The 26,786-nt window shown below is 44.8% G+C and overlaps 1 protein-coding gene across 3 annotated transcripts in view; it reads right to left on the bottom strand.

Moving 5' to 3' along the window:
* Window positions 1-424: 424 nt before the first annotated feature.
* STK11 (serine/threonine kinase 11) overlaps window positions 425-26,786 on the bottom strand; it is a 178,549-nt gene continuing 152,187 nt past the window's right edge. For all 3 annotated transcript variants that reach the window (XM_074204528.1, XM_074204533.1, XM_074204532.1), the window contains 2 exons: window positions 4,263-4,496; window positions 425-1,234 (listed from right to left, as the gene is read on the bottom strand). In XM_074204528.1, coding sequence (XP_074060629.1) covers window positions 4,282-4,496 — 215 coding nt within the window. In that variant the 3' untranslated portion in view covers window positions 425-1,234; window positions 4,263-4,281. The remainder of the gene's footprint in view (window positions 1,235-4,262; window positions 4,497-26,786) is intronic.

The raw sequence follows: 26,786 nt of genomic DNA, 5'->3' as shown, positions 1-26,786 counted from the left end.
AGGATTAGGTAGACCTTAGCACAAGAGTTCACACAACTAAGTTAAGAGGAAATCTAAAAAGCCCAAGTCTTTCCTGGGTGTCCTCCCTTAGCTATATGGAGAGAATTATACCAGGAAAAAAGGTTAAAAAAAAAAAGTACAAGATTCACAAATTTGGAGACTTGGAAGGAATCTTAGAACACAGCAGAATGTTAAAGACTGGAATGACCTAATCCAATAACACAGATGAGAAAACAAGCTCAGGGGAGGGAACAGACTGAACCAAGGACACACAATGCAAGAAAGTAGCAAAGAGGCTTCAACCCTGGTTTTTATGATTCTTGTGTCTCTTGCTCTGTAACATTTTAGAAGGTTGAGAGATAGGAAAAGGTGGGTAATGACAGCTCTGCCCCACAAACCCCTTTCAAGAATTTCCAGACAGCTCTGATGACCACAGCTCAAATCCACCTCTTTGTTTTATTTTTTTCCTTAAAAAAAAGTAGCCACTCAAAGTCTCCCTCTTAGCCCTGTACAGCATGCAACGCAGTTTTTTTTTTAATAGGAGAGGTTCGTTTCTTTAATACCTGTTTCTGTTGTTTTGTGATTTGTTTAAACATCACAATGTGTGGGAGAATCTCTAATATATCGTAAAGTAAAAACAAAAATAAGGGGGGAAAAATAGATACCAGTAGTTTAAAACATAAAGTGCATTATGATGGCTTTGCACAGAAGTTGTCCACCTTTGGAAGGAGGGCAGGGCAGGGCAGGGCAGGGCGGGCACGCTCTCACTGAACAGCTGGACTTGGCTGGTAGAAAACAGGATGGATGGACAATCAGGCAGGACGGACAGATGGGGAGGATGGGAGCAGAGAGAGGAGCCATCTCTGCTTCCCTCCTGGAGTTCCTGGCGCTTCTCCTCCCATCACCTTGGGGAAGGGGGAGCAGTGCAGGATGGAGATGCTGAATTGGGGATGGGCTGATTGGCAAAAGGCGCTGTTCCAGTAGGTGTGTGGGGGGACTGGGCCAGGGGAACATCTGGAGAGGCCTGCGACCAAGCCCCATACGCCCTCCTCTTGGGCCCCAGCAACCTGCAGCTTGTCTACTCCGAGAACTGATCTGAGTCAGAGTGGAGGTTTCATTCGCCTGGGGAAGGGATGGGTGAGGGGATGGGATGTGTCCATGGCGAGGAGAGGAGACACGGAGAACAAATGGCCTGGGATGCTTCGCTGGCCCATGGAGCCCGCAAGACAGGATGCTGAGGAAGAGATGAATGGAGTCATTAAAATGGGCTCTCAGAGAAGCACTGGCCCCACCATCAGCCCCAACCAGCCTCCAGGTTCCCAAATCTTCACGTTTTGCAACAAGGGCCTGGGCGGGGGGGCTGCCTCAGTTTCCACTGCTATCTATCTGCCTCCATCAGAAGACTGAGGAGAACATTCAATAATCCTCAAGGGGCCCCAAATAGAGTTATCATCATTATTATCTCTGATCCAGTAGGAGAAAACTGGAACCCACAGGAAGGGTCAAAGGGGATGGGAGTAAACACTAAGTTGTACAAAAGGATCCCTGCAGACATGATACTGACAGTTTTAAAATGCTTTATTACTGATGTTTTATTGTATTTCTGTTTGTTTTGTTATACATTTCCAATTCTATTTTAATCTGGTTTGGGTTGTGTGGACCTCATGTTTGAGACCTAAAGATTCCAAATCCCTCATTTTACAGAGGAGGAAACTGAGGACCAGAAGGGGAAGCAACTTACCCAGGGCCACAACTGAGAGGGGGAATCTGGATTCAAACCCAGGTCTTCTCATTCTCAATTCTTCCCTTGTCATCCTGACTCCAGATTCAGTACCCGACCCCCCCTCCCCTTTTGCTAAGAGGCAGAGTTGGGGTGATGTGGCAGGGCCTCTTGCCAGCTGTCATTTCTATAAGGAAAAGATCCCTTCCTCATGGGAGGTACCTGGAGGGCTAAATGGAGGCAAAGATTTTGATAATCAATGCCTCTGCACAGAAAGAGCATCTCTTAAATAGAGTGATTTAGAGACCTCATTGTTTGTGGAAGGATCCTTTGTTAACCTTAATTTTTTATTTTTTGTGACCACAGGGCCTCTCTGAGCTTCAATGGAAGCTCACTGGAAGATTATTTGGTCCTTTCATTTTTACTTTAGGAAAATGGGGCTCAGAGAAGGAGGAAGTGTTTTCTACCTAAGGTCACAAATTAGGGGAGAAAAAGGAAACCATTTAGGACTCTCCTGAAGATCCATGGTTGCCTCAGGTAGTGGGTCCCCCACCTCTCAAATTGAGGTGGGAAGACTCTCTGTTGGCTGACTTCTAATGGGGATTCTAGTCCAGGTGTATGGGCTGGATGGGAAGGCTGGTGAAGGCCCCTTCTGACTTCCAAAGGCTGTGATTCTGAAAGCCCCCCAGAAGATGAAGGATTAGGGATTATAGAAGAAGTCTGGGAATGATTGTCTATAAACTATAGAACTATAAAATAAGAGGCCTGGGTGCAGCAGTCTAAAGTCATAGGACTCAATGGTGGGAGGGACTTTGGAGAGGACCTGGTCTAGCACCTTTCATGTTTACAGGACAGGAAAAAGTCCAGAGCTCAGGGGGTAAGGGGTTGGGTTGGGAGTCCTGGCTGGCTGCTCTTGGCTTCAGAGGCTGCATGTAAGGCTCCTCCAAAAACATCAGCTCTCTCTCTGAGTAGCCCAGCCCAGGTCTGGCTCTCCCTCGGGGATCAAGGATAAAAGGCAAAAGGGCAGGGTGGTGATGGAGATGGGGTGATGTGGTCCCAGGTTCCTGCTGACATCTTTGCCTGCATTAGGGGTGACTCACTGCAGATCTATGAATTAAACATGAAAGCCTTTAGCTCACTGAAACGGAGTGGGAGAAGCAATGGGGGTGGGGTGGGTGGGTGCTACGGCACTTTCCCATGTTACCTAGCTGGTTCTGATTCCAGAAGATAAGAGCTGCTCTGCTCTTGGAGGCTGCTGAGTAGGGAGGAGGCGGATGTTGGGAGAGAGAGGCCAGGGGGCCAGGGGGAGGAGGAGGAGGAGGAGGAGGAGGAGAGGAGGAAGGGGAGGGGGAGGAGGAGGAGGGATGAGTCACTGATACACGGATAGAGGATATGCTCTGGAAGCATGAGAACTGTGTCTTCCAGCCCAGGAAGGGAGAAAAATGGGGGAGGGGGGTTTGGGGGTTCTGGTGGAACCATCAGTCAGGAGTGTGAGCAAAAGGTTCTCAGAAGGAGCAGCATCTAAGGCTTTCTGAGAAGCTGGTAAAGGATGGGGAAGACTCCCAAGAAGCCCCTGGGCTGCCTGTGTCTTGCAGCACATCTCCATCCCCAGAACTGATATATTGGATTCCCTTTGAATAGCTGCTGGAGCTTGTCAAAGACATACATGGGATTTTTCTATGCTATGCTGCCTCTAGCTATGCAGCCTAGCCAGAAAACCCACTCACCCCTGGGTTTAGGAGATTAGGAAAGAGGCAAAACCCATACCAGGTGGGATCCCACCTGCTAGTCTCTTCTCAACAGGGAGGGCCAAACAAGGGCCTGGAGAGACATTCCCTACCATGTATGGAGGGGGGGAGGCAGAGAGAATATGGGGGTGACATTCAGAATCATAGCATGGAAGGTCAAAAGAGATGAGGCTTGAGACTCTAGACCTCCAAGCTGGAAGGCCTTTAGAACTCAGAATATAATAGCACTCCTCTGGGGCTCTTGCCTCCTTTCTGGGGTCCCTGAGGGCAGTCGGTGCCGTGGTCCAGATGAGTCAGCCTGGCCCCGGCTGCAGGGGCACCGGAGACTCACTGGCTGTGATCAGACGCAGGGGCTCTGTCATCCACCCACACACCAAAGCACAGTCATCCTCAATGGGTACAGAAGCAGCTCCTGGACTGGAGTGGGGGAGGGCCCTGGGGGGGCAGGGGGCGAGGAATGGAATCTTCCAGTCCCAGTTTCCCTGTTGGGAGCTGCCAGTTATACTCAAGCTAGGAGGCAGCCAAGCCTCCCTCCTGGTAGGATGTGACCCTGGTACTCATCAGAACAAGAGATTCCCCTCCACTCTTTCCTAGGCCCAGGTCTAAAAAGACCTTCCTTCTAATCAACACTTTCCTTTGGCAAATGATTTCTACTTGTGTATCCTCTCCAAAGGGAGGCCTGCAGGGCGAGGGGTGGCTGCCACAAAGGCTGGACAGGCTACCTCCTGAAGTGGGCCATGCTGCGGTGCTCAGCTGGAAGAGGCCTCAGCAGAGCCACTTTCCCCCTTGCTCACCTTTTGGGGTGGGGGAAGGTCATTGCTGTTTGCAAGCTGACAGCCGGCGGATCTTGCTGCTGGCTGAGCAGGCCTTGCGGGAGGGATTGGAGGAGGCGCTGACCCTCCGCTCGGCTTTGGCTTTGGTGCTCAGCTGGGCTGTTTCAGTGCCATTCATGCACACCATCTTGGGGGGGGCCCGGCTCCCACGGTTCTGTCCATTTTGTCCAGCCTCCTCCTCCTCGGGGACCTGTCCTGGGAGGGGGGAAACAAGAGCAGGGTGATGAGGGTGGTCAGAGACAGAGCTGGTTGGGAATCCCACGGGGACATTCAATAAGCAGTGTGAGCAGGTGCCTCTCCGGGGAGGCCAACTGACCTCATCTGTAGAATGGCATAATACTGCCTAGAGGATCTGCCTGCGCTAGGAGAAGCTCATGAGATCATGCGTCTGTCTGAGGTGCTTTGGAAACCCCACCCTGGCCTACCTGAGGGGGCTGCTGAGAAGGAAGGGTGCTAGAAGAGGAAAACCCAACATCAACCCCTGGCAGAGGGAGCTCTAATTCCTCTTCCCAATTCCAGGCTCAGCAACCTCTCTATTGCAGCTGCCCTCCTGGGACAGAGATGTTCTTTTAGCTCCACTACAATCATAGCAAAGCAAACTGAAGCCCATGGGATTAAGTAACTTGCCTAGGGTCCCATGGCCAAGAAGTGTCTGAAGCTAGATTTGAACTTGGTTCTTTCTGATTTGAGTCCAAGGCTCTACTTGCTGTGCCAACTAACTGCCCAAAGGGGATTCATTTGAGGGTCTTCCAGGTCCAGATTTCTGATCCTACTTTAGGCAAAACTAACAAACACACCAAACCCACCCACCTAAAAGGATACTACACACTCCACATCTGTGGTACCCACCCCCCACCCCCACTCCGGGAGAAGAGCAAGGTGAGTTTTCTCATTAGATTCTCATCAGGATCAAGTTGGCTGATTCTTGTGACTCTTTATGATTCAAATGGTTTCCTCATCTGAAAAATGGAAATACTAATCATACCTCTCTCCCAGGTGGCTGTGAGGATTAAATGAGACAACCTGGGAAAGTGCTCTGCAAATCTTAAAGCGTTCCATCAAAGCTGTTGGCTACAGTTATCCTTCCTCCTATCTTCCTTTCTTACAGCCAATTAACACATTCATATATTGAGATTTGCCCAGTCATTCCCCGATCGATGGGCGCTGGCTTTGCTTCCAGTTTTTTTCCTAGCACAAAATGCTGTTCTGATGTCATCACCCCCCATGGATTCAATTATCTTCTCTATGCAAATGATTCTCCTGACCTCTCTCCTGACTTCAGTCCCCTGTCTCCGGCTGTCTATTGTAGATCTTGAACTGCATGTCTGGTCATCTTAAATGCAACATCTCTCAATCAGAATTCAGAGTCCAAATGCTCCCCTCCTCCTCCCTTCCCTATTACTGTAGAGGAGCCAGCCTCCCCCAACTTACCCAGGCTCCAAACCTGGAAGTCATCCCAGATCCCGCATTATCTCTCACCCTAAACCTTATCCCTCCTTCCCCCCAAAACAAGGCCTGTTAATTTTGATAACATGGATAACATTTGATAACATTGTTTCTCCATCCACAATGCTACTTTCCTTATCACCTCAAAGCTGTCCCTCCCTAATCCAGTCTTATCCTTCACTCAAGTTATCAAAGGGATTTCCCTAAAGGTCTTAATAATAATGTTTACTGCATATAATGCAGACTGAATGTCACTCCCCTATTCAGTAAACACCATTGGCTCCCTATTACCATGACTAACGTTCAGTGGTTTTCACTTTTGTCCATCTTTTTATGACCCCATTTGGAGCTTTCCCAGCAGAGATCCTAGAGTCCATGTCATTTGACAGAAGAAACTGAGGCAAATAGGATGAAGTGACTTGCCCAGGGTCACACAGTTGGGAAATGCTTGAACTCAAGAAGATGAGTTTTGACTAGTCACTGCAACACCTAGCTGCCCTATTTTAATTACTGAGAGGATCAAATGTTACTTCTTCTGTTTGGCTTTTGAAGTTCTATTTAACCTGCTCTTTTCCCCCATCTTCACAGTTTTCTTCCATCTTACAAACCTCCTTCCCTACCACCTCCCCCCCCCAATCAATACACTCTAAAGGTTCCCCAGTGCTTCTAAGTTCTCAGAACTCCTCAAATCCTGACCCCCTCATGCCATCCTAGTCTTCTTCCACCCCACCACATACAATCCCTTGGATTCAGAGACTCTGGTCTCCTGGCCATTCCTCCTACAAGACCCTGCAACTCTGGCCTCCAAGCACTTTCCCTGGTTGTCCCCCAAGTCAAACTCTCCCCGGCACTCCTGCTTCCCCGGCCTCCTTCAAGTCCCAACTAAAATCCCACCTTCTACAGGAACACTTTCCCAATCCCTCTTAGACCTAGTGCCTTCCCTCTTGAGCCCTTCCTGTGTATCCTGTCTACAAGTTGTTTGTACTTAGCTGTCTCTCCCATTACACTCTAAGTTTCTTGACCCTTGCCCAAAAAAACTATATTCTGGAGAACTCACACAGGGCAACAGCTTACAGTGGGATCAGAAGAAGTGATACTGAGACACCCTGAAGGTCTTATTGAAGGATTTTAGAAATGATTGTATACCATGGGAGACACTGGCACAGGACCGCCCAGAATGGCATGCCCTCATCAGAGGCGGTTGCCCTCTATGAGGAGGGCAGAATTGAAGTTACTCAAAGGAAATGAGACATCCATAAGTTTAGAGTACCCACCCCAGGTGTTCACCTGGACTATTTGTGGCCGACCTGTGGTAGAGCATTCTAAGCTTGTATTGGTCTGATCAGCTACAGTCAGACACACTGTAATTTGTCTTAAACACAATGTCACTTTGGTCCTCTTCAGTAACAAAGAACAAGAATCAACCAACCAACCAACCAACCAACCAACCAAGCTTCTTGAGGGCAGGGTCTGTCTTTTGCCTTTCTTTTTAGAGCCTCTGCTCCCCTACTGTGTGTGATCTTGGGCAGGTACCTTAAACTCCGGGTGCCTCTGTTTTCTCATCTGTAGAATGAGATGGGACTACAGGATGATTGCCAGTTCTAAATCTGTGACCCCTGATTCTATTCGTCTCTGCTGCCGTGTATCATCAGGTAGACCACCATAGACCACATAGACCATAGATGAAAACAGCAAATGATTAGCAGCCAGGGTCAAAGTGACTTCCCATCTGCTCTTCTCCCAAAGCATCACTCCCGATGGTACCAGGGGTAGGACAGGATCTAGCCCCTCTGTGAAGATGGAGGAGAGTAAGGTCCAGGAACTCTAAAGTTACTCGGGAAATAAGAATCCGTGTCTCCTGATCCTGATTCGATGCTCTTTTGACCCTAGGTCAAAAGAGGTTACTTCCTCTAACTCAGACCTCACTGACTTGTTTATTCACCCAACCGAGGACTCACAAAGTGAGGCAATTAGCCATGACTGACCTCCTAGGGCAATGGGGTGAGTGTGGACTCAAGAATGAAACTCGGGGAAGGGGATCAAAGTCACAGAACCAACAAAGAAGAGCTGAAGACTTTGGAGAAAAGAGGAGGAAAGAAAGAAAGAAGCACCTACCATGTGGGAGGGAAGTGCTCGTCTTTATTCCTGTTTTAAAGTTGAGGAAACTGAGGCAGAGATGAAGTGACACAGTCTGAAGCAGGATCTGAAATCAAGTCTCCCTGATTCAGGGCAGCTGGTGCCATAGGGATAGAGCTGGGCTTGGAGACAGGAGGATCTGAGTTCAAATCCAATCTCAGACACATACTGTGTGACCCTGAGCAAGTCACTCAACTCTGCCTCAGTTCCTCAACTGCCAAAATGATCTGAAAAATGACTGAACTACAACTTCCTGACACAGGCCTGGTTGGGGGGGGGGGGTGTTCCTGTTTCTAGTTTTAAGTCCCTGAGCAAGGAGTACAAAGGAATTAGAGGACACATGATAAGGTACAGGAAGAGAAGATTTCTCTCTGCTGGTGGCTTCAGACCCTGGGACTGGCATTTTACATGTTAAAGGCATGCCACTCTTCCTGAGTCCTTGAAGAATGAGCCATAAGAGCCCAGGGGAGCTCAGGCTGCAGGAGGAGACCATCTGTGTCATCCTGAGATTTTCAGGACCCGCCCCCTGCCTGGCACCAATCTGTTTAGAGAGCTGGACAAACACAGACCGAGGAGAGGGTCCATGAAGGACTGCCTGCCTGCTGGGACTCGCCTCCCAGAGCCCACCCAGTCAGAGTCTGTATATTCTTTTTATTTATTTATTTTTTATTTTAGGGTGTTTTTTTTTTTGCAAGGCAAATGGGGTTAAGTGGCTTGCCCAAGGCCACACAGCTAGGTAATTATTAAGTGTCTGAGACCGGATTTGAACCCGGGTACTCCTGATGCCAAGGCCGGTGCTTTATCCACCGCACCACCTAGCGGCCCCCGGAGTCTGTATATTCTCCAGCAGACATCGATGGCAGTTTATACAGTAGAGGGACAGGACCAGTTTCTTTGCTATAAACCCCCAGATTTAGGAAGGATCTGCTAGATATACAAGTTTTCCTTGAGCCTAGACACAACTTTGGGGAGAAAGACAAAATGGAAGGAGTCAGTGCAGTGACAAGTTGTTAGGGTGATAGATGGGCTTGACTGATATTAGTCACAATATGACCCTCAGCAAGCCTCTGGACTTCACTGCCTCATCTATAAAATGAGAAGGTCTGATCTCTATGGCCCTTTTCCAGCTCTAAGTCAAAGTGTAAAGAATACCGATCATTTTTCACTTCTCAGGTATCACTCAAGGCCTTAGTTTTCTCATCTGGAAAAGGGGAAGAATCATATTTAGCAGTCCTGCCTTACAAGGTTGTTTGTACAAAAAAAAAAGTGCTTTATACATAAAATGATCAGTATTAAATGACCACTGTGCCAAGTCTTGTGTTAAAATGCTACAAGACTTGGGGTGGCTAGGTGGCGTGGTGGATAGAGAACTGGCCCTGGAATCAGGAGTACCCAAGTTCAAATCTGATTTCAGACACTTAATAATTACCTGGCTGTGTGGCCTTGGGCAAGCCACTTAACCCCATTGCCTAGCAAAAACCTAAAAAAAAAAAATGTTACAAGACTAATGTGAGACGATCCCTGCTCTTAAGGAATTTAAGATTCTACTATATAAATAAAACTGATTACCACCTATGTAGCTATTTGAGAGGTCCTGAACATACTGGCTAGAAGGCTATTCTCTCTCCTTTTGGGGGAGTCAATCAGGGTTAAGTGATTTGTCCAGAGTCACACAGCTACTAAGTGCCTGAGGTCATATTTGAAATCAGGTCCTTTGGATTCCAGGGTAAATGCTCTATCCACTGCACCAGCTAGCCATCCCTAGAAGGTTATTCTCAAAGGCAGGAAGACCAGGGTTCAAGAAATGCATCTAATACATACTGGTAGGATGACCCTGGGTCCCAGAAAGTCTTCTGGTTGCTTTTCAGTCATTTCAGTTGTGCCTGACTCTTTGTGAGCCCATTTGGAGTCTTCTCGGCAAAGATGCTGAAGTGGTTTGCTCTGAGTAACACAGCTCTAAGTATCTGAGAGTGGATTTGAACTTTAGTCTTCCTGCCTCAAGAGTCTTATAGGATTGAAAGATGGAAGAGGCTTTTGAGATCTTCGAATCCACTCCCAATACATTTTTTTGACACTACCCAACTTCCCCAGTCATTCATTCATACAATCACCAAACATCTCTGCCAAGATTGGAAGTTTAGAACATGTGCCCAGGAGACAAACCATCTAGCTACAAATGAATCTCTGGGGTTCAGGGGGTGGGGAAGGATAGGGGGTAGAGGGGGAAGGCTGGGGGCGAGGGAGAATCATGAACCTAGGCTCATACTGAAGCCAGGATTGAGATAGAGTCAAGAAACTGAAACTAAGAGAGGTTAAGTGATTTGCCTTCAGGTCAAAGAGGAGCTGAAGTGCTGAGCTGGAATTCCAATTCTGCTACCTATCTCGACATCCAGTGCCCATTCCAAGATACCTACTGCCATCTGGGCTCAGTTGAGCAAGGGGTGGGGGGGATACTGAGGGGAGAAAAGTAATAGAACAGACTGTGATTCTGTCACCCAAGACAAGGCCCCCCACCCCCCGCTCCCCGTGACTGTCACTCACACACGTGCTCGCCCCCATTGAATGGAGCTCAACACCTACCTCGTCATGTGACAAACTTGCATTAGTCATAGGAGAGCTCTACTTGGGGAAGGGGGGTCGTCAGAGGCCCTTCTGCAGATCTTGGGGGTCCCTTTCTTCAGGGGCAGGAGGAGAAGCACCATCTATGTTCATGAATGGCCCACAAGCTAAGAGAGTGGGGTCTGGGCTGCATGCATATGGACAGGCTTGGAAAAACCAAGGCAATTCAGCTACTACACTCTGACCTGAGGTGCTTATAAAGAAGACAGTTTCAAAATCTGATGAATGAATAGGATCCCAAGCAGACTACCTTCCCCACCCTCTACATTTCAGTCAGGCTGGTCTCAGCACATCTAGATCCATATCTGAGAAGACTGTGGAAGGCAGATCTAGGATCACACAAGCCTAGATAGAGAGCTGGAAGGAAGCCAACATTCATTTTACAGAAAGGGAAACTGAGACCCAGGGACACAAAGTGACTTACTTAACCAAGGCAACACAGGTAGTGAGTGCTAGATGCAGAATTTGAATCCAAATCTTCTGGCTCCCAAATGGGTCTCTCCACTATACTAAATTTTGTTGCTAATTAGTTGTTTAACCTTGGTCAAGCCACTTTGACTCTCTGTGTCATTTCCTCATACATAAAATAGGGACGATAATACTTGCCCCACCTTCTTCCCAGGGATGCTGAGCTAAGGCTATACAAACTGTGCTGCTCCATGTAACACATGCTATTATTATTCCTTTTCTTGCCTTAGTGACCCTGTTTTCATCACTTCCTTCTCTCCATCTCAAACCTACCAACCCTGCAAGGCCTGGCTCTGTTCCTACTACCCTCCATTTCCCTGACCTCACAAAGGAAATGAACAGGCAGTTCTCAAAGAACTATCAAAGGAAAAAAAAAACCCCCAAGAGACCAAGATTTTTACAAAGAAATGTTCCAAATGGCTAATAATTAGAGAGATGCAAATTAAAACAATTTTGAGGTTCTAACTTCCCACCCATTAGACTGGCAATGATGACAAAAAGGGAAAATGATAATTGGTGGAGGGGCTGTAGGAGGACAGGAACATTACTGCCATGCCAGAGATATGAATAGGTCCAAAGATTCTGGAAAGTAGTTTGGAACTGTGCCCAAGAAGCCCCTCGACTGGGATACTTTTAAATTCAGTAATAGTATTATGAGACCTCAGTGATCAAATAAAGAGGAAAAGGAATCATATGCACAAAAATATTTATAACACCTCTTCTTATATCACAAAAACCCCCCCCAAATAAACTGAAAACTGAAGAAGTTTCCATCAAATGGGGGAAGGGTGAAATACTCTCAAAAATTATGAAGGGGATGGAGTCTGAGAACCCTGGGGAAGACAGCTAGGTCCTGATCATGGTGAATGAAGAATTCTATGCACTCAAAATAGTGCTACCTGAGGCTATAACTATGTGAAATATGGCCCCTGATACCAGCCCTGTGGAAATACATACACTTGAAATCGGAATAATGGGGCTGAGTCAGGGTACATTTGCTAAGTCACACTAATTTGTGACTGGCTATTTAATGATGGAGAGTAAAGGAAGCAAAATGGAGAAAGCCATGACAATAGCACTAAAGGAGGAAAAAACCTTTGAAATAAAGACTTAAGAACCCAATGGCTAGTTATGACTTCAGAGAATCAGTGATGAAGCAGGCTACTCGCCTCCTGACAGACATGGTAAAGATTAAGGGATATATTTTTAGACACAGTCAGTGTGAGAATTTGTTTTGTTTGACTTGTCATTGTTTATTTGTTTTTCAGTCATGTCTAACTCTTCATGACCCCACTTATTTGGCAAAGGTATTTTAGTGGTCTGCCATTTCCTTTTCCAGTTCATTTTATAGATGAGGAAACTGAGGTAAACATGCTTAAATGACTTGCCCAGGGTCATAAAGCTAGTAAGTCCAAAGCTCTTCATGGCTGATAAATCAATCAATAAGAAAAAGATAATCTACTTTGCAAGAAAGAACTGATTAACTTCAAGCGCAAATTATTCTCACTCTGGCTAGTAAGTCAGATTTGAACTCTGGTGGTCCTACTTCAGGTTCAACACTATCCACTAAACCACCTGGCTGCCCCTTTCCTTAACTATGCATGTGTGCACACACATAAAGGCCACGTATGCATTTATATATACATGCATGTTTGTATTGGTAGCATTTAAATGCTGCTTTAAGGTTGTACATCCACCCGTGTGTAGCGACTGGGTCTAGGACAAAATAAGAAGGCAAGAAATGGTCAGTAAGATGAAGGAGAGTACCGTCTATTCATTGACTCATTTGATTCTCGTAAAAATGCTGGGGAATGGTTACTATTATTATCCTCACCATTTTACAGATGAGGAAAATGAAGCAGAGGTTAAATAATTTGCCCAGGGTCACACAGCTAGTAAGTGTCTGAGACAGGGTTTCACTATTTAAATTCAGGGGGCAACTAGGTGACTGTGGATAGAGCACTGGCCCTGAAGTCAGAAGAATCTGAGTTCAAATCTGACTTCAGACATTTACTATTTACTTAGTTGTGTGACCTTGGTTGGGCAAGTCACTTAACACCATTGCCTTGCAAAAAAAAAATAATTTAAATTCAGGTCTTCTTGACCCCAGACCCATCTCTTCATCCACTATATCAACTGCTAACTATGCGGGTTTTGCATATGTGTTTGTGTTTTTATGTATGTATTTATATGTACACACATATATTGTTTTTTTGGTGGTGAGAGAGAAGGAAGGGATGGGTTTGCTAAAAAGAAAAAGAGAGAGAGAGAGAGAGAGATAAAAGAGAGGGCCACTGAGGCATTTAAAAACATACAGAAGAGAAAAAGAACGAATGTCAGAAAGAGTCACAGACAAGCAGGAGTTTTGAAAGTTTTGAAAGTTCCACACTGAATTGGTGATATCTATAGGCTATCCCAAAAGTCTTAGTGAAGTTTTCAGATTTAATATTTTTAAATAGTTTAATAGCACTCTAACTTTGGGATAGCCTATACTTAGGACAAGAGAGTTTGATAATTAGAGGCCTCTGCTTTTGGATACAATCTCCTTTCTCTCATTTAATCTTTACAGGGACATGCTTGTTTTATTTGGTATGTGTTAAGGTCAGAATTAAAAAAAAATAGCAGCCAAGGATTAGCTGGTCCCTGTCTCTTGCAGTGGTGTCTCCCTCCTGGGGATTCCAGGCACTCCTAGTTCATTGGGATAAGGATGCAGGAGCCAGTTTCTCCATTCATGCCCTGCCTGCCTTCCAGGGAAACTAAAGAGACACTCAAGTGTGCCTTCTGTGCTGTGGCTGCCTTCCACCTTAGTTTGCTACTGATTCACATGTGTCATTGCCCTCATAAAAATGGAAGCTCCTTGAGGGCAGGAGTTGGGCACTGGTCTAAAGTAAGCATTAATAAATGCTTGCAGATTGAGTTATCTTTAAGAAATATCTGTTATTTATTCTTTAATATTCCTTTTTTTTAAATTTAAATTTTGAGTTCCAAATTCTCTCCCTCTCTCTGGAGAAGGAAAACCATATGATATTAAAAATACATGTGAAAACATGCAACAATATACTTTCATATTAGCCACATCATAAAACAAGCTGAGAAAAATTAAGAAAGTGAGAACAATTTGCACTTGGAGTTCATCAGTTGGTTCTCAAGAGGTAGATTGACCTTTTCTTGATGACTGATTTATAAAGCTTTTATAAACCCCGAGGATTTGAGGAATAGGAGTAGCCCATGAATCAGTCCACAAGTGCTTATTAAGCCCCAGTGATGCTAGGGACTCCCTTCTGAGGAAAATTTCTGTCACCTCCCAAGCCCACAACCTAAGGCAAAGTCATGCTTGGAGGTTGGAAGGTGCTGTTATCACACTGTGTGAAGGAGCCTTCTCACTCCGGAGGAGCACCTCTTAATGCTCTTCCATGGGCTTTTTTTGGCCTGCTTCACCCTGGATGGCACATGGTGCTAGACATCATCTGACCTTATTCCTGTCGTTGGATTTCTGTAGTCGAGAACACACTTATCACATGATAGCTTTGTCTGGGGTGCAGTGATTTAGATGAGGCCATAGAATGTCATTGAGTATGAGACCCTCTAGGTTAGGAAACTGTTTATTGCTAAGTATATGGATGACTATTTCAATACAATTGGTTTCCTTTGTAATCCTATGTAAATTAATGCATTAAGAACAAGACTGAAAATTTAAAAAAAAGAACATGATTATGAAAGGGAAGAAATTAATTATTAAGCACCAACTATATACCAAGCAACTCACCAATATGATCTCATTTGATCCTCACAATAACTGTTATTATCTCCATTTTACAGTTGAGGAAACTGAGGCAAACAGGGTCCTCTAGCTATATTAAGTTCCTGAAGCAACATCTGAACTCCGATCTTCCCGATTCCAAGCCCAGCTTCAATGAATCAACTTCATTGAATAAACACTTATTAAGCACCTACTTTTCACAGGTATTATAATTGAGAGACGAGGGGGGGGGAATATGAAAGGAGGCAAAAGTCCCTGTTCTCAAGAAGCTTACCATCTACAACTAGCTCCATCCAAGAGAAATAGGAAAACGTTAACAGAGGAAAGACACCAGAATGAAGAGAGGGTTGGAGAAAGTTTCTGCTAAATGATGGATCTTAAAGGAAGCTGGGAAGGTCAGTAGGTGGAAGGGTGGGGAGGCTCCAGACATTGGGAACAGCCACTGCATCCCTTGGCTGGGAGAATCAGGTCAAAGACATCTCCAAACTGCCATACATGAAAGGCTAAGAGCCCCAAGCTTCTCTATGCTACTACAGTCCTGGGAAGATCCCCTTAGATTTTTTTTCAGCCTTTGCCCATATAGTGACTAGGTCTAGGACAAAATAAGAAGGCAAGAAATGGTCAGTAAGATGAAGGAGAGTACAGTCTATCCATTGACTCCTTGCTCCACTGAGTTCTGGATGGATGGACTCCTTCTGGGCTAATTGGACACCAATGTGAAAATCCAGTGATTTTCATGGTGTAGGTTTATTGGTAGAGAAGCTCATTTACAACTTTGTAATACTTTATCCAATACATTTTGTACCTTGGGGCCTGTAGTAGTCACATATTAAATTTAGCCAAAGGGAAGAATTCCGTCCAGGCCTTCTCATTGGTTAGCATCTACACGACCAGAAATTCTCTCAGCTGCCTGGCCTGAGGCTGTCCTATTGAGCTATTTCACAATCAGGTCAAGAACTATGTCCACAAATAGGTCAAATACAAGGTTTGAAAGGCCCAAATGGATAAGGATGGTGTGGCTAGGTGGTGCAATGGAAAGCACAATAGCCTGGAGTCTGTAAGACTTCTACAGGTCTGAGTCCAAATCTGGCCTGGGACACTTACTAGCCATGTGACCCTCAGTAGGTCACTTCTTCCTGTTGGTCTCAGTTTCCTTATCTGCCGAAAGAACTAGAGAAGGAGATGGCAAACCACTCCAGTGACTAAACAACAACAACCAAATCTAAGAATTTAGATCCTTTAGAGTTCAATGAACAGTTCAAGAAATAACCAGTCTATGAAATTCTCAGCCCAGAGACCCAAACTGTGCAAAGCTGAAAATATCTCAGACAGGCTGACTGGAGGCTGGGGCGGCTGTGAGGAACCCTAGACTGAGGCCTCTCCAAAACATGGTTAGCCCAGCGGATGGAGCCCCTACCTCAGCATGCTGTGGAAGTACAATCTTTGCTGCATGGATCTCTATGGCCTTCAACACTACAGGTAGGTGTTGTGGCTTTTTTACAGCAAGTGGTGAGGAATCCTCGGGGCATTGAGCCTGCTTTTCAAGATCCTAATAGATACTTTAAGAATTTGAGGGTCAGATGCCTTTTAACTTTTATTTAAATAGGAAAATGAAGACTGAGAGGTAGTTAAGCATAGTGGAGAGAGAGAGTGAGCTGGCTTTGAAATCAGGAAGGTCTTGAATCAAAGTCCTGCCTCTGGAACATGCTTTTTGTGAGACCAAGGTAACAGTTATTTAACCTCTCACTTCCTCTAACCCAAGGCTTCTTATTTTCTTGGAGAAGCCTATAGATCCTGGCTCAGAATCATGTTTTTACAGCATAAAACATACAGGATTACAAAAGAAATCAAATGTGTTGCAATACAGTTACCAAGATAATCTTAAAATCAGTTGACCAGGCCATGGCTACTTGACCTGCCTTCACCCTTAGCAATGCTCTAAGACCATAAATTACAAAGGAATTTCTCTCTCTCTTTTATACACACACACACACACACAGTAGATGAGACTGCCCTAGGTGAGAATGTAGAAAGAAGAGGGATGAAGCTAGATCCTTGAGGAATATCCACTTTAAATTAATGGGAAGAAGGAATTTTAGGTTGGAAGTGAATTCAATTGAGATGGAATCGACTTCATCTCATCATCTTATAGAAGAGGGACCTGACAGAGGTCACCAAAGGGCCAGGAAGCAAGCCCAGGTTGGTCCTTTGTCTTCCAATGCTATGCCACTTGTGCTCTGCCACAGGGTTAGGGAGAGGATACCTAAGACAGCATCATGTGCTTAAAATAGAAGAGATTTCCCAATGAAAAAGAGTTTAAGGTCACAGAAAGCTCAAGGAGGGTTTGAACTGAGCAAAGGTTATAGATTTGGTAGAGGAGGTTGGTGACCTTGGAAAAAGTAGTTCCTTTAGAAGGGTGGAGATTGCAGAGAGGTAGCATAGTTCAGTGGAAAGACCCCTCCAACTTCTTGAGAAGGCTGCTGATGGTGCCTAGACTTCCTTTCTTCTCATTCATATTTTTCTGAATTGAAATTGCTTTTTTTCCAAATTTGTCAGTGATCTCTCATCAAATCCATTGGCATTTTCTTTTTTTTTTCTCAAGGCAATGGGGCTAAGTGGCTTACCCAAGGCCACACAGCTAGATAATTGTCTGAAGCCGGATTTGAACTCAAGTACTCCTGACTCCAGGGCCGGTGCTCTATCCACTGCTCCACCTAGCTGCCCCATTGGTATTTTCTTGATCTTCATCTACCCCTCTCCTGATAAGATATTCTCTTTTCTCTGGCTTTTCATGACTCTGCTCTCTCCTGAGTCTCTCCCTACTTGCCTGTTCAATCCTGTCTCTGGTCCTAGATCTTCATCCATGTCATCCCTATTAACTGGGAGTGTCCCCAAAGGGAGGGTGCTTGGGGCTCCATCCTCTACCATATTATTTATGTTCTCACCAGCTCCCCACAGGTTCAATTATCTTCTCTAGGCAATAGACTGCCAGAACTATATATCCCAGCCCCAAGTCTTCTGTGTGTTCAAACTGCCTAAAATGGACATTTCAAAATACAGGATGTCCTACAGTCATCACAAACTTATTAAATCCAAAACAGAACTAAGTGTCCTGTCCTTACTCGCAAACTCTCCCCTCTTTTGAACTTCCCTTCAGTAGGGTGTGCAACCATTCTTCCAGTCCCTCAGATTCACAATCTTGGTGTAATCTTGAAGTCCTCCTGTCTATTCTCCTCACAAAGTCAATCAGTCACTAAACCTTGTTTCTATACCTCTTCTGTCAACTCATATAACTAACACCTTGATTCCCACCCTCAGCTCTTCTTGCCTACAATAAGATCTTCCTGTCTCAAGTCTTTTTGCAATCTAATCTCTCTACCCCCTCACCCTCTCTCACTCCCAAGTCCCAACTAGCACACAAAGTGATTGTTTTTTTTGGGGGGGGAGAGGCAATGAGGAGTTAAGTGACTTGCCCAATGTTACACAGCTAGGACAGTATTAAGTGGCTGAGGCTGGATTTGAACTCAGGTCCCCCAATTCCAGGGTGGGTGCTTATCCACTGCATACCTAGCTGCCCCTCAAAGTGATCTTTTCAATAAAGTACAGGAATGATGTCATTTTCCTACCCCACAGTCTACAGTGGTTCCCCATCACCTTTAGGATCAATTGATTTGGTATTTGAAACTCTTTACACCTTGGCCAGCCTTTTCAGGCTTCTCTCTCCCATCTCTGTCCTCCATGCCTACCTGCATGCTCTGCTTCCTCTGCTCCACAGAATCTTTGGCTTCCTTTAAGGCTCTTCTCAAAGACTGTTTGAGACCTGGAGATTTCCCCTTTAAAGCTGTTTCATCAATTCCCCAAATCTCTAGCATTTTACCTATCTCTCTTTCTCTCTGTGTTGTTTTCCCCATTAGAATGTAAGGTCCTGAAAACAGGGGCTCTTTTTGCTTTTCTTTGCAATCCTCAGGGCTTAGCACATGGCCTGATACACAGTAGGAGCTTAATAAATACTTGCTGATTGACTGTTCCATCTGGAATCATAGACACAAACTACCTGAGTTACCCAGAAGAAGTTACAACCTCAGTTTTCTATGAAAACTGGGAAACAAAAGGGTCAGGCTAGATGGTCCCTTTGAGGGCCCTTCCGGCTCTAAATCTAGGATGGTACAAGTGAGATGTGAGTGGGTGTCAGGCAAGTAGCAAGGAGGCGACTGCTTCCAGATGTCTGGCAGTGCTGGTGAAGGCAGAGATGGCAAAGTGTCTCAGACGTGATGACGGCTTAATCAGTGACAGCTGAGCTGAATTGAATTGGTATTAGCTGGAACAATAAAGTGAAATGTGCTGAATTATAGCATCGTGATTATTTCGGTAAGAATAACAGCCCGACGTTTCTATGGTGTCTGAAGCTTTGCCAGGCACTTTACATACACAGTCTTTGGCTGGTTCAGAAGAATAAGCCTGAGAGGTGGGGGGCTGCTAGCGTCATCCTGATTTAACAGGTGAGGCTCAGAGGGGCTGAATGAGGTCCAGGGTCACAGAACTGCTAGGGGTCTGAAGCAGGATTCAAACCCCATGCCTGATGCCAATTCTAGCATTGCAGTTCAAAAAAGATTGGGAGAAAGAAGGGATCAGAGTTGTATTTGAGAGAGTGGAAGATTAATGAAGTAAGACTTGAGACTGAAGTGGATGGGATCAAAGGGAAGTCCTTTTGGGTGGTCTCAACCCTGGTAGAGACTAAATTTGGGAGATGGGTTCTAGGTAGAGGGGAAATAAAAAAGAAAAAGTTTGAAATGGTAGAATAAAGTCTGAAAGTTTTCCTCCAGTTTTGTCATCCTGGGTTCTAGGGGGTCCTCCCAGTTCTGCCATCTTGTATGCTAATGGCCCTCTTGGTTATGCCATTCTGTGTTCAAAACTCCCTCCTAGCTCTGACACTCTGGGTTCTAAGGTCTCTCCTGGCTCTGACATCCTGCGTTTCCTAATTTCTGACATTCCATGTTCCAAATGTCCTCCCAGCTCCATGAATTATGGCTCTATGTTTAATTACCCAAACTACCATCCTTTCTTCCTTTCCATGTAATTATCCTACAGGGAGCTTCTTTCACTATCTCCCACGTTTCCTGCCCTGCATTTACTTCCCAGTTTAAGCAAAGGGCCATGGAAACTAATACTTCATACTCTTTCTATTCACTACAACCCTGAAAATCCCATGAGGCCTCTGGGGAGAACAATTCTTCTTTTACAATATGACCTGCCTCAAAAACAAGAGAATTGAAATGGAGACAGAACTAGAGGTGGGGATGACAGGGAGTGTGAGACCCCAAGACTAGAGTCCCTGCAGGTGGGCTCTTCTGTAGTGTGGCTGTTCTTCCCAGACACCATTGAGGCAGCAGGGCACCGACATGGTAGAAGTTGTCCAACACAGGGAACTGAGAGACTCAACTGCACACCCCAGTTTCCATATCCCTAACTTGCCAGGGCAGGGAACTCTGAGCAAGCCTGCCACTCTCCTAGCTTCAGTTATCTTATCTATAAAATGGGTAGAATGAATGCTATGTTCCCAAGGCAGAGTGACCTAGGGTAGCTTACTGTACCAGTAAAGTGGGTTACCAATTGTTCTTGGCAACTTATTACATGATGACCCATAAGGGACATGCTGAGGTTTTTCAGATGATTACAAATAACACCTTTTATAGTAGTTTAAAGTTTTCAAAGTCCTCTTCTCTTCCCACTATACAATTATTCAAAGCCAGACCTTGTGTGACATAGCAGAAAGAGGTGGTCAAATTGGCAATCAGAGAAACGTGGGTTCAATTACTGCTTATGTCATCTTGGGCAATTTACCTCTCTAGGGCTTAATTTCCTCATCTGTAAAATGAGGGGGCTGAAAATATTGACCTTTGAATTCCTTTCTTTAATTTTAAAAATTTATACTAACCCCATTTTGTGCATGAAAAAACTGAAGCTTATGGGGGGGAAGTAAGTTGCCCAGGGTCATGTCTAAAATTTTTAAACCATTGTTCTGGCTTTCATTAAGTGAAAAAACCCAACCCCTCCCCCCAATCTATATAGTGATACAGATCCATATAGAGATACCATCCATTACCTATCCCACAAGGCTATTATGAGTCAAGTCCTTTTTATTTATTTATTTTTTTTATATTGCAAAGGGTTCCAGAAATAGGGGCTTTTATGATGACGCTGATACTAGGAACCCTTTCTGGGAAAGAGGAGAGAAGCAAGAGAAGAGCCAGTTACATCAACTAGGCTCTCCCTGGTGAGAACAGACCAGGCTCAATTAATGAAAACAAAGAATTTAACACTGAAAATAGGCTTTCTGCACCCGTCACTGCAGCCCACACTGGAGCCTGTGACCACTGTGCCTCATCTATTAAAATTGCCACTATCCTGCCTCTCCATTAAGGGCTGCCCACCCACCAAAGACTGGCAGCCCACGCTTGCCCCTGCTGCGGCTGCCTGTGGCCTTGCTGCTGCTCAGGGATGGACGTCAGCTGGCCCCCACCGCCCCATGCTTTCTCCCCAGTCACCCTGCACACAGATTCCATCTCCTCTCAACACAAAAGCTGTTCAAAATAGGACCTCTTTTTACATAAAGGGCCTCAAGTCTGCTTACACGTAAGGGATCGTGGGCTATAAAAAACCACCTTAGTAAATACTTGACACCTTTTATTTTTAGTTTCAGGCTTTTTTTAATGCTCCTAATCTTCCTGCTCTCCCCTGGCTCCCCTCCCAAACATGCGTCAGGGAAAGAGAAAGAAAAGACGTAAAACCTGGAAGCTTTTGTTTTGCTTTTAAATGCTGTGGGGCTGTCTGCCTGCTAGAGGAGAAGGCTATGGATGAGTCCACAGTGCTGATTTATGAGGGGGGCTCTTCCCTAGTCCCTCAGTCGCTGGTTTCCATAGATTCAGGGAACTGAAGGATGAGAAAGGGGTTTTGGAGATTAGCCAATCTATACTTAACCTCTAGAAAGAGGGTGGCCAGAGGAGCCAAGAGCAAGCCTGGAATCTTGGGGCAGATACAGAATCAAGTTTCCCAGATCTCCTGGTTCCAAGGCCAATGTCTCCAGAAGTGGAGATTAAAGAAAATTTACTTGACAGAGAAATCTAGAACTTGTTTTCTCCATGATCAGGCAGCATCAATTTCTGGAGGTCTTCCCTGCCCTGTCCCACAACTATGGAGTTCTCTGCTTATCTCTTCTCGGATGTGGGCTTCGGCTAAAGGGCCACCTACCACTCCACCTGCAGTCGAAGCAAGTCAGGACTACTATCTCTTCTTTCCAAGAGGTGATCATTCCTTAAATCTGCAGGACAACTGAGCTCTATACAAATACTTCCAGTGACAGGGAACTCACTACCACTTTACATGTCCTTTCAGCCAGAGTGTTTTATACCACTGATAAACATAAGATCTGAGATCTATTGATTACAATTTTTTTAATTCTTATTTTTCATAGGTTTTTGCAAGGCAAATGGGTTTAAGTGGCTTGCCCAAGGCCACACAGTTAGGTAATTATTAAGTGTCTGAGACTGGATTTGAACTTAGGTACTCCTGACTCCAGGGCCGGTGCTCTATCCACTTCGCCACCTAGCTGTCCCTATTGATTACAATTTAAATGAAAACAACAAGAACAAAATGTGCTTAATTCTTTCGTAGAAAGAAAGGGGTGCAAAAAATTGTATAAGCTATCAGAATAGGAATGTGCCACCAGGGGCAGGAGTGTGAAACTAGTGAAAACATTTTTTCCTCTTTCCTTCTGAGTATAAACAAGGGATACCTTTGGAAACAAAGGTAACAAAAGACAAGTTACTTATGAGAATTAAAAAAAAGGATCAAGATGAATTGAAGTCCATATATACATATGTAGGATCCTTCCTCCACTCTAATGACCCTCTTCACTGTGGTGTGGAAATGACCTGAGGGCCTCCAAGACACACGTTAGAGAAACATAAGCTCTGGCCCATCTACCAAGCTGGATGTCTCCTTATAGGACCCAACCTAGCTAAATATAATCACTACTGCTTGAAGTTTACCAAATCCTTTTGCTTCTTACTCAAAACCCCTCACTACATATGGGGCCAGGATTGTTCTTCCCTTCTCCAAGTGTGGGCATCAAGGTCCAGATGGGTTGGAGTGCTGCCTCAAGTCACAGAACCCACAAACGATAGAACGCATATTAGAATCTGGGTTCTCACACAGTGACTCCCAGGCCTTTTTCACCACAGTCTGCGAAAATCATCCAAAACAACTGATGAAGCCCCTATCCCCCCTTATTGAGGTGTGTACTTGGGGGGTTGTAATCTGAGTTGTTGATGACATTTCCACACAGAAGAAATCATGGAGACTTGAAATATTGAAAACACACACACACACACACACACACACACACACACACACACACACACCTCCCACCTCTGCCTATGACTCATTCCCTATTCTCACTGCTCAATTGATCAAAACCATTTGCGAGTTATTTTAATGGAATCTTTTCTTGTTGGAGGCCTGCAGAGCTGAACAGCTCCAACACTGCCGGGGGGCTGGCTGAGGAAGGGTGGATAAACGATTGCCACAGCAAGGTGCCCCTTAATTGTGGTTTATTCACCAAATCGAGAGGCACCCCTGATAGTTTGTTCTTCCCAGAGAGGCCAGGCTTAATCATTAATATTCTCCTCCCTACATGGGCTCCCTAGTCCTCTGACAAATGGTCTCTCCTTTCCCAGGGGGGTGGCATGGTAACAGCTTCTCTTTGAAAAGGAGGCCAGACTATTATCAGTTGGCTCAATTACTCGTTTGGGTACCAATGACTAACCTCATTGACTGTACCTCCACTCCAATTCTATCACCACTATTATCAACAGCTAGCATTAAAATTTTACAAAGCACTTTACAAATATTTTCTCATTTGACCCTCACAAGTACCCCGGAAGTAGGTGCTACTATTATTCCCTTTTACAGATGAAGAAACTGAGGGAGGCAGGGTTATGTGATTGGTTCAGGGTCTACACAGCCAGTATCTGAGGCCACATCTGAACTTGGATCTTCAAGTATTCTATCTGCTGTATCTTTAAATAGTGATTCAGTTTTTCCAGCTCTTTAAATTTTTTTTTTTTAGGTTTTTGCAAGGCAAATGGGGTTAAGTGGCTTGCCCAAGGCCACACAGCTAGGTAATTATTAAGTAATTATTAAGTGTCTGAGACTGGATTTGAACCCAGGTACTCCTGACTCCAGGGCCGGTGCTTTATCCACTGCGCCACCTAGCTGCCCCTAGCTCTTTAAATTTTACAAAAGATCTTTGTCACAACAGCTATAAAGTTGCAGAGATAAATAATATTATTCTAATTTACCAATAGATAAAATGGGAGGCTCAAACCAAGGTGAAATGACTTAAGGTCAATGGATATAGTGATGTCTACTGATGTTTGTCCTTCATTCTCAAAGACAACCATGACATCAGGGAGCTGATGCCATGACAAGTATGTGAATTGGATTTGAATGAGGGAGGTTGTGCCAAGTCATCAGTCTCATTTTCTCCTCCAGAGCCATGTGGGTCCAATGGTCAGATATGAATCAGGATGATTGGAGATAGCCCTGAATGCCAGGCACTCAGGGTTAAGTGATTTATCCATGGTCACCCAGCGAGTGCCAAGTGTCTGATACCAGATTTAAACTTGGGTTCTCCTGACTTCAGGGTTTCACTCTACTTTTACTTTACCTTTACTCTACCTGGGGTGCCATCTAACTGCCCCATATCCATGTAGGCAACTCACTTAACCTTCCCCAGCCTCAACTTTCTCATTTATAAAATGAGGGGGGTCAATTCAATGGCCTCTGAGAGGTCCATCCAGTTCCAGTCCCATGAAGTTATGATGTAAAGCCAGAAGCATCCTTACAGGTTATTCCAGTCAATCTCTTCATTTAAAAAAAAAAAAAAGAATAGGTCTCAGGCCCAGAGGGATTCAATGGCTTTCACAGGTCACACAACTGGAGCTACACATGTGTGGTCTTACAGATTGTGAGCTCCTGCTGGGCAGGGGTTGTCTTGGTGCTTTTGTATCCCCAATACTTTGCACATAGTAGGGAATTTAATAAATGTTTCTTGATGGAGAAAACATTAGGTCTGAGTGCTGTTACTTTCTTCCCTTGGTCTGCTACAGGACCTGAAGTCACTTTCTTTTGTGGAGTTGACTTTGGTACTGGTATAATAGGTGGAAGGGTTGCATTATCAATCAATCAATCAATCAGCATTGATTAGGCAACTGTGATGTGCCCATGAACTCTTGGAGGGGCAGAAGATATAAAGGTGAAAGAAATAAAATCAAATAATTCCTGCCCTCAAGGAGCACATATTCTGCTCTCTTGGGGACAACCCAAATCTGCCCAGCTAGAAAGTGGAAGGGCAGGGAGACCCCAGAATTTCATCAGGCTTACTGACCCTCTCTCCCTGGATGAGATTTACCTAGAGTGGTAGTGTTAGAAGGCAACTTGCAGGCCACTGAGTCCCTAATCTGTCACTTCTAGCTATGTGATTGTGGGCAAGTCACAACCTCCCTGTGCCTCAGCCTCTCACTGTAAAACTGAAAAAAAAAAAAGCCAACTATCTTGCAAGTTTTGTAGTAAGGAATGGCCTCTGGAAATTGACAAGGTCCAGAGAAATTCGGCTATGATTCTATAAATGAGAGGACTGAGGCCCAGTGGAGGTTAAGTGGTCGGCTTCAGGCTACACAGTATGTAAGAAGCAAAACCAGGGCACATACACTCAGGTCTCCTCACTTCCCATCCAGGGTTCTTGATTGCCTATCCCTCCTCAGTTGCTGCTGCTCAGGCAGCACCTATTGGATCAGAAGTGGATAGAAGAGAACCAGATAGAAAAACTTAGATTCTGATAGGGAGCTGCTTCAAGAAGCAAAGTGGATGGACAAGGAGGTCAAAAAATTAAATCAATCTATTCATTTTGCCTGAAGCTCTTGGGGAGGAAACAAAGACTGGCAACTCGTTTGCTATTTATACTGAGAGAATTGCCAAAGGCAACTTAAAATCACAAGTCCAGGATCATCTCAGAGACAAGACTTGACCTCTCTCTGCCAGGCCATGCTTCCCTGCCATGTAATCCTAGACAGTACTCATAGAGGTGGGCAGTAAGGTAGCAGAGTGGTTAGAGTGCTAGGCCCAGAGTCAGGAGTCTGAGCCCAGACACACACAAACTTACCAGCTGGGCAAGTCATTTAACCTGTTTGCCTCAGTTTTCTCATCTGAAAATGAGCTGGGGAAGGAAATAACAAAACACCTGAGTATCTTTGCCAAGAATGGGGTCACAAAGAATCAGGTATGTCTGAGCAACAACGATTCAACAGTAATAGTTAATAATTTTACTATATATTATTGTAATAGCTGTAAATAGCATATGTAGTAAATTAAGGTTTGCAAAGAGTTTTTAAAAACATCTCATTTCATCCTCACTGAACATTCCTAAGGGGTGAATGTCAATTACTATCTCTATTGTTACAGATGAGGAAACTGAGGCAGACAGCAGTTAGATGGTGTCCAGGCTCAGATAACTGGTAAAGGTCTGAGGCCAGATTTGAAACTACATCTTCTAGTCTCTAGGTTGATGATTCAATCCATGTCACAACCCAGAATGGATGGTGCTGGTGCTTTTCCTCCCCCTGGCGAGTCCTCTTCTATAGTAATGATTATTATTTTTTTAATTTAAATTTACTTTTATTAAAGATATTATTTGAGTTTTACATTTTCCCCCATATCTTGCTTCCCTCGCCCCACCCCCAGAAAGCACTCTGTCAGTCTTTACTTTGTTTCCATGTTGTACCTTGATCCAAATTGGGTGTGATGAGAGAGAAATCATATCCTTAAAGAGAAGTCTAAGAGGTAACAAGATCAGACAATAAGCTATCTGTTTTTTTTTTTCTAAATTAAAGGGAATAGTCCTTGCATTTTGTTCAAACTCCACATCTCCTTATCTGGATACAGATGGCACTCTCCTTTGCAGACAGCCCAAAATTGTTTCCGATTGTTGCACTGATGGA

Source organism: Macrotis lagotis, chromosome X, assembly GCF_037893015.1.
Source record: "Macrotis lagotis isolate mMagLag1 chromosome X, bilby.v1.9.chrom.fasta, whole genome shotgun sequence".
NCBI classification, from domain to species: domain Eukaryota; kingdom Metazoa; phylum Chordata; class Mammalia; order Peramelemorphia; family Peramelidae; genus Macrotis; species Macrotis lagotis.
The sequence above is the reverse complement of the archived record's forward strand: the minus strand, read 5'-3'. Positions and strand labels throughout refer to the sequence as shown.